The sequence below is a fragment of the Solanum lycopersicum genome, chromosome 6, assembly GCF_036512215.1.
Source record: "Solanum lycopersicum chromosome 6, SLM_r2.1".
Classification (NCBI taxonomy): domain Eukaryota; kingdom Viridiplantae; phylum Streptophyta; class Magnoliopsida; order Solanales; family Solanaceae; genus Solanum; species Solanum lycopersicum.
In genome coordinates, this window is record NC_090805.1 from 41,895,019 (window position 1) to 41,905,140 (window position 10,122).

General features: G+C 34.9%; 3 protein-coding genes and 1 long non-coding RNA gene across 4 annotated transcripts; 2 read left to right on the top strand and 2 right to left on the bottom strand.

Moving 5' to 3' along the window:
• Nucleotides 1-359: 359 nt before the first annotated feature.
• On the top strand, nt 360-2,489 carry LOC101261128 (large ribosomal subunit protein eL28z). Its single transcript, XM_010324550.4, has 4 exons — nt 360-527; nt 608-771; nt 1,392-1,555; nt 2,191-2,489. The coding sequence occupies exons 2-4, from the start codon at nt 624-626 to the stop codon at nt 2,308-2,310; spliced, it is 432 nt and encodes a 143-aa protein (XP_010322852.1). The 5' UTR covers nt 360-527; nt 608-623; the 3' UTR covers nt 2,311-2,489.
• Nucleotides 2,490-3,072: 583 nt separating this feature from the next.
• Nucleotides 3,073-4,265, top strand: LOC101260829 (ESCRT-related protein CHMP1A). Its single transcript, XM_004241894.5, has 2 exons — nt 3,073-3,655; nt 3,754-4,265. Exons 1-2 carry the CDS (start codon nt 3,401-3,403, stop codon nt 4,108-4,110), a joined length of 612 nt encoding a protein of 203 aa, XP_004241942.1. The 5' UTR covers nt 3,073-3,400; the 3' UTR covers nt 4,111-4,265.
• Nucleotides 4,266-5,490: 1,225 nt separating this feature from the next.
• LOC104648078 (uncharacterized) lies at nt 5,491-7,022 on the bottom strand. Its single transcript, XR_742101.3, has 2 exons — nt 6,285-7,022; nt 5,491-6,186 (listed from the first exon to the last, which is right to left on the bottom strand). It is a non-coding gene; the product is annotated as an uncharacterized lncRNA (long non-coding RNA).
• A 2,287-nt stretch (nt 7,023-9,309) lies between these two features.
• LOC101260544 (dof zinc finger protein DOF3.1) lies at nt 9,310-9,888 on the bottom strand. Its single transcript, XM_004241893.5, has one exon. The coding sequence runs from the start codon at nt 9,886-9,888 to the stop codon at nt 9,310-9,312; it is 579 nt and encodes a 192-aa protein (XP_004241941.1).
• Between the last annotated feature and the right edge of the window lie 234 nt (nt 9,889-10,122).

Genomic DNA, 10,122 nt, shown 5'->3' on the forward strand with positions numbered 1-10,122 from the left:
AAAACTATTATTTATTTACTCCATAAAATTCATATAAATTTAATAGAGATTACTCAATTAGTAAGTTTATGTGTTTAAATGATAATAACAACGTAAAAAATGATCATGCAAGGAAATATTCTCCATGCCTAAGTTAATATACTTTTGATAAAAGATATAATCACATAAAGATTATAAATACAATATTTTCTTTTCAGTATTTTGTGTTATATAATATAAAATAAAATATGTAATTAATGAACTACAAACTCCAATCTCACACCTTAATTTTAAGTGATTCGTGCTTCATTATAAATATTCTTTTAATTATTATATTTGTAAAAAAGCAGCATAAATAAGATTTGCAAATAAAATTTGTCAAAAATAACATAAATGCGACAAAAATTATAGTAAAATAAAATAGAGAGGGGCAGTTCCCATAATATAATTTCCCTTTAGGGTTTCACTGGCGTCTTCCTTTTAAGTTTATTGCGTCTTCTTGCACAGGCCGTCGAATCGAAACTCTACAGACCCTTTTGCTACTCACAGTAAGTCCCGAACGCATCTTTGCTTTTCTGCAGATCAATCGACGTGATTAATTAAGCTTTATTTGTGATCCAATTGACAGGGTAGGTGGTGTTGAAATGACGACAGTTCCAGGGCAACTGGTTTGGGAGATCGTCAAGAAAAACAACTCATTTTTGGTGAAGGAGTTTGGTAATGGTACCGCCGGTGTCGTATTCAGCAAAGAGCCTAACAATCTTTACAATCTTCACTCTTACAAGCATTCTGGTTAGTATTGTAAACATTACCCTCTGCTTATGTCGATTTAACAAATTTGGTTTCTGTTGCGAATAGTGGTACCTTGAGCTTATACGGTAATACAGCTAATAGGTTTTTGGGGAAATGTTCTATTTTTCAAGCTAAACTGATAGCTGTTTTGTGGAGTATATTGTTTTTACTACTTGCACTTAATGTGATGTTGGAAAACTGGATATATATCATGTGTGCATTCAAACTGTAATGAAGTTCAGCTATTTTCCATATTCCATTAGTATGTTTTATGTGGGCAAGCCATGTCTCGATGATGGAATAACCTTTCTGATGAACCAAAATTCAGTTAAGGGTTTGAGTTTCTTCGTAGAAATGAAAAAGGAAGGCTACATGTAGTATCTGTCCACTGTCCCCTTACACCGAACTAACCACAGAGCACCTAGCATGTGGGATAAGCCATTTAAGCCCGTTAGTATGTCGTATGGAATGTTCTTACATGAAAGAATAACGTGAATTTGTAATAGTCATTGAATGGAACATTGCATTGCTGAATGAGTTAGATTTCTAGTTTTAGCTATTTTGGTTTTCCATTGCTTGCGTTAAGCATTAGTTGAACTGCTGTTGTCATGACTTTGTAGGCCTAGCAAACAAGAAGACTGTGACCATCCAGCCTGGAGGCAAAGATCAATCAGTGTTGCTTGCTACTTCAAAGACCAAGAAACAGAACAAGCCTTCAAGTTTGCTGAATAAATCTGTAATGAAGAAGGAGTTTCGGTGCATGGCCAAGGCTGTATCAAACCAGGTGATTGTCTTTTTTGACCAGTAGAATGTGTATATTTACATGAATTTGTTTGGTCTCAAGCTGCATATTAGCTGCTTATAATGATCACGGGTTTGATTGTTCACTTCTTGATTGTTTCAAAAGGCTTGGTATATGTTCTGTAATTTGTTTGACGTTTTTTTGGATGAATACAAAAAGTTGTAAATGGATTAAAAATTCACTTTCTAGAGAGCTGGCAATTGGAGTTATCTGAGCATTACAATGTGTCTGACTAATTATTACTGTCTACTGTTCACCATTTTCTCCAAATTGTGCTTGACATATTCTATGTAATGAATATACCTCCACCTTTCTGTTGTAGGTTATGTATTGCTCTTCATTTCCCGTTATTCCGTTGGTTTTACTAATCTCATTTATGTATTCCCTATCAAACTGCTATCCTCTATTTTAAGCTGTGAGGGTGGTCTAGTAGAAACAACCTCTCTATCTCTATGAGGTAAGGTTTGCCAGACATGCTGTTGAATATACCTCTACCCTTCATAGCATCAGTATTTTTGTTAGATAATTTGATTATTTTTTCTCAGCAGGTTTTTCTTTGCCTTCACTATTTTCAGATGTTGCAATCTTTAATTTGCATAAACTTGTATGTGATACAGGTAGCAGATAACTATTACAGGCCAGATCTGAAGAAGGCATCCCTTGCAAGATTGAGTGCTGTGAACAAGAGTCTCAAGATTGCGAAATCTGGTGTCAAGAAGAGAAACAGGCAGGCCTAGATTCCCATTCTAGAATATGTTAGGCTAGGCTGTATGAGCTGCACTTGATTTTTTTTTTCTTCCCAATGTCCTCTTGAGTACCCGAAAGTTTGCTATTTGAGTTCATATTTTTCTAGATTTTTGGCTAAAACGTACGTTCTATTTGAGATTTTTATAAAGATGGCAGTTATTCTGATTAATGAGTTCCAGTTTTTTTTAAAATCTTTTGTTTCTCACTACTATTCATGGACCCAATAAAAGGAAAGGGAGTGTAGCAGCGGAAGAAATTGATTTCTTAAATCGTACGCAAAGGATATAACCGAGTAAACAAATTGCATTACGAGTCCTTCATATATCATAAGCTTTTGTATTTAGTCTTTGTGATATTTTTACTACATCTATTAAACCTCAATCAATGAAAATATGTACTTTATTCTTGTTATAGGCTAAATATTTTTAAGTTTAACAATTTGTTAACTGTTATTACATCAGGTATTTATTTAAAAAGTGCTTCTAACGCCTACCTTTGTCCACAAAGAAATGGAGCAAAATGGAGTGTCATTAGTTACTCCTCCACTCATTGAATTAAATTTACATTATTTACCGTTGTTTTTAAGCTTAAAATTGTTCCTCAATTGACAAGAACAAATACATGATATAATTGTGTCATTAATGGTAAATAATTCTAAACTTGAAATACTGTAGGGACTAATTTAAAGATGAAAGAATTTTTAAAGTTACTTCTAATATATTTAAGTATGCGTTGTTAATTCATTCATGAGAGTAATAATAATCTTAAAAATTGCCTTGACTCGGGACTAGGACGGCACACTTCAATTGATATTTGATTGAAGGATTAATGCGCTAAATCAAAAAGTAAGAGGAGCAAACTCGAAATTCATCAGAAATTAAGGGATCAAAAAATCAAGTAAAGAATTAGCAATGAAGAAAAGAAACTTGACCCGATTGCCCCTGGCCCTACAAAATTGAGTGGGCATATCCAAAATCGGAAAGGGAGAACTGCTAACCCTAACTTCAGAAATTGAAAAGGTGATTGATTGATCAAAGGCGAAGAATCGCCAAAAACAATCGAATCACCAAAGGTTAGAAAATGGGAAACGCCGAGAAATTGATGAATCAGATCATGGAGCTCAAGTTCACATCGAAGAGTCTCCAACGCCAAGCCCGAAAATGCGAGAAAGACGAAAAGTCTGAGAAGCTTAAGGTCAAGAAGGCCATCGAGAAAGGTAACATGGACGGCGCTAGAATTTATGCTGAAAACGCCATCCGCAAGCGCAGCGAACAGATGAACTATCTCCGTCTCTCCTCTCGCCTTGACGCCGTTGTGGCTCGTCTGGATACTCAGGTAAAGATCGATACAACATTTAAGCAGTGACGCAGATGCTTCCACATCTCGATTCTGTACGTATAACTAGTAAATTGTGATATATTTTGTGTACGCAGGCGAAGATGACGACAATCAGCAAGTCAATGTCCTCGATCGTCAAATCACTGGAGTCTTCACTCAACACAGGGAATCTACAGAAAATGTCAGAGACGATGGATTCATTCGAGCGTCAGTTTGTGAATATGGAGGTTCAAGCTGAATTTATGGAGAGTTCTATGGCTGGAAGTACTTCCTTATCGACCCCAGAGGACCAGGTGGGCAGCCTGATGCAACAGGTGGCTGATGACTATGGACTCGAGGTGTCCGTGGGGCTTCCGCAAGCAGCGGGCCATGCTATATCTTCTAAGGACGAGGAGAAGGTCAGTGAGGATGATCTGTCCAGGCGTCTTGCCGAGCTCAAGGCGCGTGGGTAATTGAGAAACTGAAGATTCTTCTGTTAATATAGAACCTTTGGTATTGGTGTAATGTGATACAGTATGTGGAGTTTTATCTGTTGCATACATTAAGATTGAACACTTCTATGTACATTTTACTCTCTTGTGATTGTGTAGTCAATTTGCTTTACCAATTGAGCCTGTGACATCTGTATGTTTGCATTATTAGACATTGCAGCATCTTAAGCCTTTTCTCATGTAGATTTGGGATGTCCATGCTAACTTATTCTTCAGAGTAGTAGAGGATTCTTGGTGTCCGATTTGAACTGATATTTTCTGATGTTTTTGAGAATCTATGATGTTATGCGATTGTGAAGAAGCTATGGGTTGGCTTTGGTGTTTTCCCTGTTGTTGATGGGATGTGTACCATACGCCTAAGTTCCAAATGCTGAACATTTGGTACATCCCGGAATTCTCAAAGTCTTAAGAAAGATGTGAGGTTTAATGTAGTTGATTATGGAGTTTGATACCCACATAAGTCACCTCTTCAACAAAACTTGTGTCATCCTTGAGGTTCTCTAAGTCCAATGATATGAACTTCTGAAGTAGTTGTGGTCCTTAGGGATGATGACGACCCTTTATGACTCTATATACCTTAGCAGCTGAGGCTTGAGAGCATCGTAACGGGATGTCCTATATTGTATTAGGAATTTTCTAAACTCTACCGCCTGTGTTTCCTTAAAGTAGGTTTTAGTGGAAACATGAGATTTTATAGAACATTGCTAGTGGACTTGGGATACTCTGATCAGCTTGCCAATGTGCTCGTTGTTGTGCTGCATCTATAAACTTTGTTATCTGAAAGCGCTCTGATATAAACTGTGGTTCTTTATTCTTTCCTTAATGTAACTCGCTCTTTGGTCTTGATAACTGCTGTTCATCGTACACTTATTTGAAGTTTTTCCTTTGAAAACCTTCATCTGAGGGATATGTAAAATACCCATTTACACTTCAAGTTGAATAATTGAAGTTATGAGGCGATGGTCAGGTACTCATATCCCAACTTTGTTGCCAGCAAGTTGTTGCACCCAGCGTGCTAATATGCAACTATTCTGACTGCATTTTTTTGGACTGGAACAAATTGAGCAAACCTTTTCAGCAAGGCGGATCATGAGTACAGCATATTGTTTGTTTCTTCTAAATCGTATTACTCATATTGGTGCATCGTTTGGAAGTTGGAATGGACGATATGATATGATAGACCAAAACCGGTTGAATTTTTAGCCCAAGATTTTATAATCCCAGCGTAGATGTGGAAGACTGTTTAGTTGGGAAATACTGTAGTCCACCCTCCCAATCTTCCATCGGACATCATAGTAGGTATTACCCACAAAATGAAGACCAGCTAACACCAGCTCATTAAAAGTATGTAAACTTTTTTACTTGCATTTCTATGACGTACCTCTTAACCAGTAACTTTTCAAGGTTAAGAATCCCCTTGGATGAACATGCAGGCAAAAAGTTTGTAATAGAATTACACGGGCTGATAGTATGTCTGTCATCACAAGAAGACATGCTAAGTTTATTCAAATTAAGCCAAGACGCAACAACACTAAAAAAAACCAAGGAAATTATGAAATGGACCATTTGGCTCAAAGTCTGCATTCTGGTGGTACTTCTATTATCTCCAAGTCATCTGCATTTGTGAAAATGTAAATGTAGTTCTTCAACTTCTCGAGCAACGCGCTCGTAAAATTTTGAAATTTGACTCTCTCTAACTTATGCTTCCCAACACTTAAAAGGTAGAGATACGCATGTACAACAAGGTCTCTCATCCTTATCTGATGCATCTCTGTAATCTGTATATAAACTACAAAACAACGAAAACCTGCAAGAACACAATCATGAAACCTATATAAAGAATGTTAAAGCTCTTTTTATCAGCTTATGAATCGTATTAATACAGTGCCCAATTGGGGAGAAATCCAAAACAAACTATCAAGAACGTCCACAACTGAATGTTTCACTAGATTATGAATGTTTACATGGAAACCATTAGTAGCATAAAATGGAGTGTTAATTGAAGTTTCCTCTCACGTCTTTTGGTATAACTATCACCTATACAAACAAAAAGAAGGAACTGTTAGAAATTCACATCTGATCTGCTTATTCAGGCAAGGTAGTAAGTAGTAAGTAGACAGTTTCATTCCATGTACCTCATCACAATCGCAGCTTAGATAACAGACTTGGAATGATTAAAGTTACCAAGAGACTTTGTGAGCTTAGAGTACCAATGAGACTCGATGGTTTCTGGGATCAAGGTGAGATGAGCTTCCAGCGAATGTGAACCTTTCAGTTTGAGTGTGGTTCCATAATGAACATGATATGTGAATAACATTAAGTTAGGAGCATCCACATCCAAATTATCACACGCGACGATTGCCAAGCGCTCGAGACAGTCACATGAGATCTTCATGGTGTTTAGCAACAGAAATCTCTTGAAAGACAAAACTTGTAAATGATTACAAGTTGTGCGTAGATATTGAAGTAATTGCTCGTCCAGAAATGATTCCTCAAGGTGTAACTCTTGCAAAGATGAAAGTTTTAGGTCCGATGAGGGTAGTTTGAGCTCAAATCCATATAAACGAAGTACATTTAGTATATCATTATGAAGTTAGAGAACTTCAATATTTACTTCGTTTGAATCTATTGTATATTACTTCTAAACATTATGCATAATTTTATAATGTATAGTTGATGAATAATCACTACATAATTTGTGTATAATCAATATGTATATCCTATATATTGATTATACAATAGATATAGGCCTATCATCACTTTATTCACCTGACTTTAACTTCTTTTTTTTTAAAAAAAAAAAGTAAATAGAAATCGCACAAAATTCTCAAACTTAAATATTGACCTTCGTTTGAAACAATTGCACATTACCTGTAAAACTTATTATACATAGATGTATACTATATATGAGGAATAATCACTACACAATAGTGTAAAACTGATGGTGATTGTGGTTGACGATGCGTTTGGTTGTCATTGCCGACATTGTTAATTGAGATGGTGGGGTGATTGATAGTAGGGATCGATCGTAATAGTGTAGTAGTGAAGGCGGCAGTGGTGACAAGGATATGATATAAATAATAAAAATAATAAATGTGATAGTGACTGACAATAGTGATTGACAATAATGATGGTTGTCAGTGATGATTGTGATGACATAGGTTATTGGGGTCAATAGTGATGATTAATAATGATGTTGAGTTAGTGATGGTGATCAGTGATTGTGAATAAATCGGCGATAAAAATTCTCCACACAAATTATCTCCTTATGATATAAAGAGAGCTCAATGATTAAAATCTTCTCAAACCAAATAAATCAACTTAAGGTCTGAATTCAAACCTTTATTAAATACAAATAAATGAATCGTAACCAATAAATAATAACGAACAATCGATAAAAAATCAAAATTATAATAATACTATCCGACCCTCAATCAATCTTCCCCTTCTTTGAAGTAATCAAAAGTAATGACTAAGCTAAGTCCCTCCACTAGTTAGTGGCACAATGACATATCACTTCCTCAAAAACTGAAAGTCAACTCAATTTTGCCAAAAGATCTCAAAACAAATCGATGGTTATGTATTCATTTCTTTTCAAAATGAGAAACAATATGATGAATTTTCCACCTTACAAATAGACCACTACATTTATTGTCATATCAGAAATTGAAGTCAGAAAGGCTGCAAATTTGGTTGGCAAACAGAGACCAATCACTCACACTAGCAGTAGCTTTAGGGTTGAAGTAGTTAATTAATTGAAATATTACACCATTTTGTAACACATTCACTCTGACTTTTGCATGAATCATAACTCATTCATGACTGAAATTTAGTCATCGCACACACATACACATATATGGTATTTTTTCAACATTAAGGATAAAGGAATCGTAAGAATTAAACACACACCTATTATGATATGCACGGCCATACATAACATAGAAATCACATTGATCAGCCACACTGAGATTGAGACACGGCCCATATATATATATATATTTATATATATATATATAAAATATTAAAGGGTGAGTAGGTCAAGTGAATAATAGGACCACATTCTCATGTGAGTTGGTTTAAGATAGGAAGGAATTAATCAAATATAAATTCCCCAGAACTTAGAAGTGGTCCATATATAGGAGTTGTACATCATGATTTGTGGACCATTTTGATAAAAAATTTCTTCATTTTGACAAATTTATTTAGTTGATAATCATCACATCACATTCTGACTAGCAGCTCCACCAACTACTACATTAACAATTCAATGTGCTTCTCACTATTTCTTCTTTTCAACACAACCTTAGAGGAAAGAAAAAAGATTTTGCTACCCTTTGTTCATACAATTTTTTTTTATTTAAAAAAAAAAAAGACTTTTCTCAAATAGTGATATTTTTAAACTTTTCATTTTTTTTGTCCAAACGCCTATTATAACAATTGAATTGTTTACAAGGTAATTACCAAGTTAAGGTGGATGTACTAAATTGAGAGATCTCATTTTTTAATTTTCAGTCCACTTTTAGGTAGATATTTATCTAAACAACTGGTTTAAATTTTATCAGTTCATTAACTAATATTTACCATCTCAAGAATTACTTGTAATTTATACTATTAATACATACCCCTCTAACTAATATTTGGTAATTATGGTCAATAGACGTCTGCCATTACGTACGTACTGCGCCTAATACATTTGCCTACATTATTGGAGCTACGGCAAATCTTGAAATAATCGTCACCAATACACCAAAAATATCTTTCAAATCATTAAAAATTTAAAAAAAAAAGAGAGAGAAAAATATCAGTATAAAAAACAAAAGTAATAAATTTCATAATTTATCATTTCCCTTGGAATAACATACATGAAATCTCAAATCACACACAATTATGTACGTACACTAAGCATTACCCAAACAAAACTAGTTTGATGCAAAGTAAAAATATTAAGTTTTCGTAAACATGAACTGAGTCACTCAGTACATGTATTAATAAAAAACTGAGATGCACGACAAGCTGATACGAAAACTACTAGTAATAGTATACAATCCGCAAACAACACTTCCAACATTCATGCTTAGAAAAAGATAAGTGCATTTTCATAAGTATTAGTAGTACTAATACAAAGTTCTAATAATCTATTGTAATTAATTAATTAATTAATTACTGAAAGGTTGAACCTGGGGTGTAAATAGCAAGATCAGCCCAACCATTAGTACCATTCCAACAATTAGAATCTTCACCCAAAAATTCATGATTATTATTACTATTCCCACTTTGAGCGGCAGCAGCGTCTGAGCCCGAATCGGGCCCGTTAGGATTCAAAACATTTAAAAAATTCCCTATCTCCGGCCCGTTTGATGCTAGTAGCGAGCCGAAAGGCCCATTGGCGTCAACAATCGGGCTGTTCCGAACAACAGGGGTATCAAAATGCTCTGTTTTTGAATTTTGTTCTGATGAAGTTGAAGATGAAATCGTCATCGTTGAGGAGCGTTTACAGCTATTCGAAGAAGATCGTTTTGTGTTCTTACGAGAGCTTCCACCAACTGGAATATTCCTCAAAATACCTCCTTTAGTCCAATACCTTTTACAATTCTTACAAAAATGGCGTGGCTGAGAAAGATTGTAATTGTTGTAGTAACAAAACTTCGTGTTGATTGAATCACATCTAGGGCATTTCAGGACTTGTTGATCTGGGAACTGAGGATTGATCTGTGAATATATTGATGATGGATCTTGCATATTGTGAGCTTCTGTTTGCTCTGTTTTTTAGGCTTATTGAGAGAACAGAGTGTTATTGGCGTCTCTCTCAAAAAAGTTCGGATTTTGGCGTAAATAAAGAGGACAAATTTCACTTTATCTATCCAAACATTTTAAAATTTTGTATATGTACCAAACAAAATCCCCTGGTCAATAGACTTTTTTTTTATTGCAAAATAAAAATAAAATGATATGATGTCAAATTGAACAAAATGA

Bases quoted from the DNA above. Each gene is read 5' to 3' on its own strand.
- LOC101261128 (XM_010324550.4), top strand. From the start codon at position 624: ATGACGACAGTTCCAGGGCAACTGGTTTGGGAGATCGTCAAGAAAAAC. The intron at 772-1,391 runs GTTAGTATTGTA...ATGACTTTGTAG, and splicing joins TCACTCTTACAAGCATTCTG to GCCTAGCAAACAAGAAGACT. The intron at 1,556-2,190 runs GTGATTGTCTTT...TATGTGATACAG, and splicing joins CCAAGGCTGTATCAAACCAG to GTAGCAGATAACTATTACAG.
- LOC101260829 (XM_004241894.5), top strand. From the start codon at position 3,401: ATGGGAAACGCCGAGAAATTGATGAATCAGATCATGGAGCTCAAGTTC. The intron at 3,656-3,753 runs GTAAAGATCGAT...TTGTGTACGCAG, and splicing joins TGGCTCGTCTGGATACTCAG to GCGAAGATGACGACAATCAG.
- LOC101260544 (XM_004241893.5), bottom strand. From the start codon at position 9,888: ATGCAAGATCCATCATCAATATATTCACAGATCAATCCTCAGTTCCCA.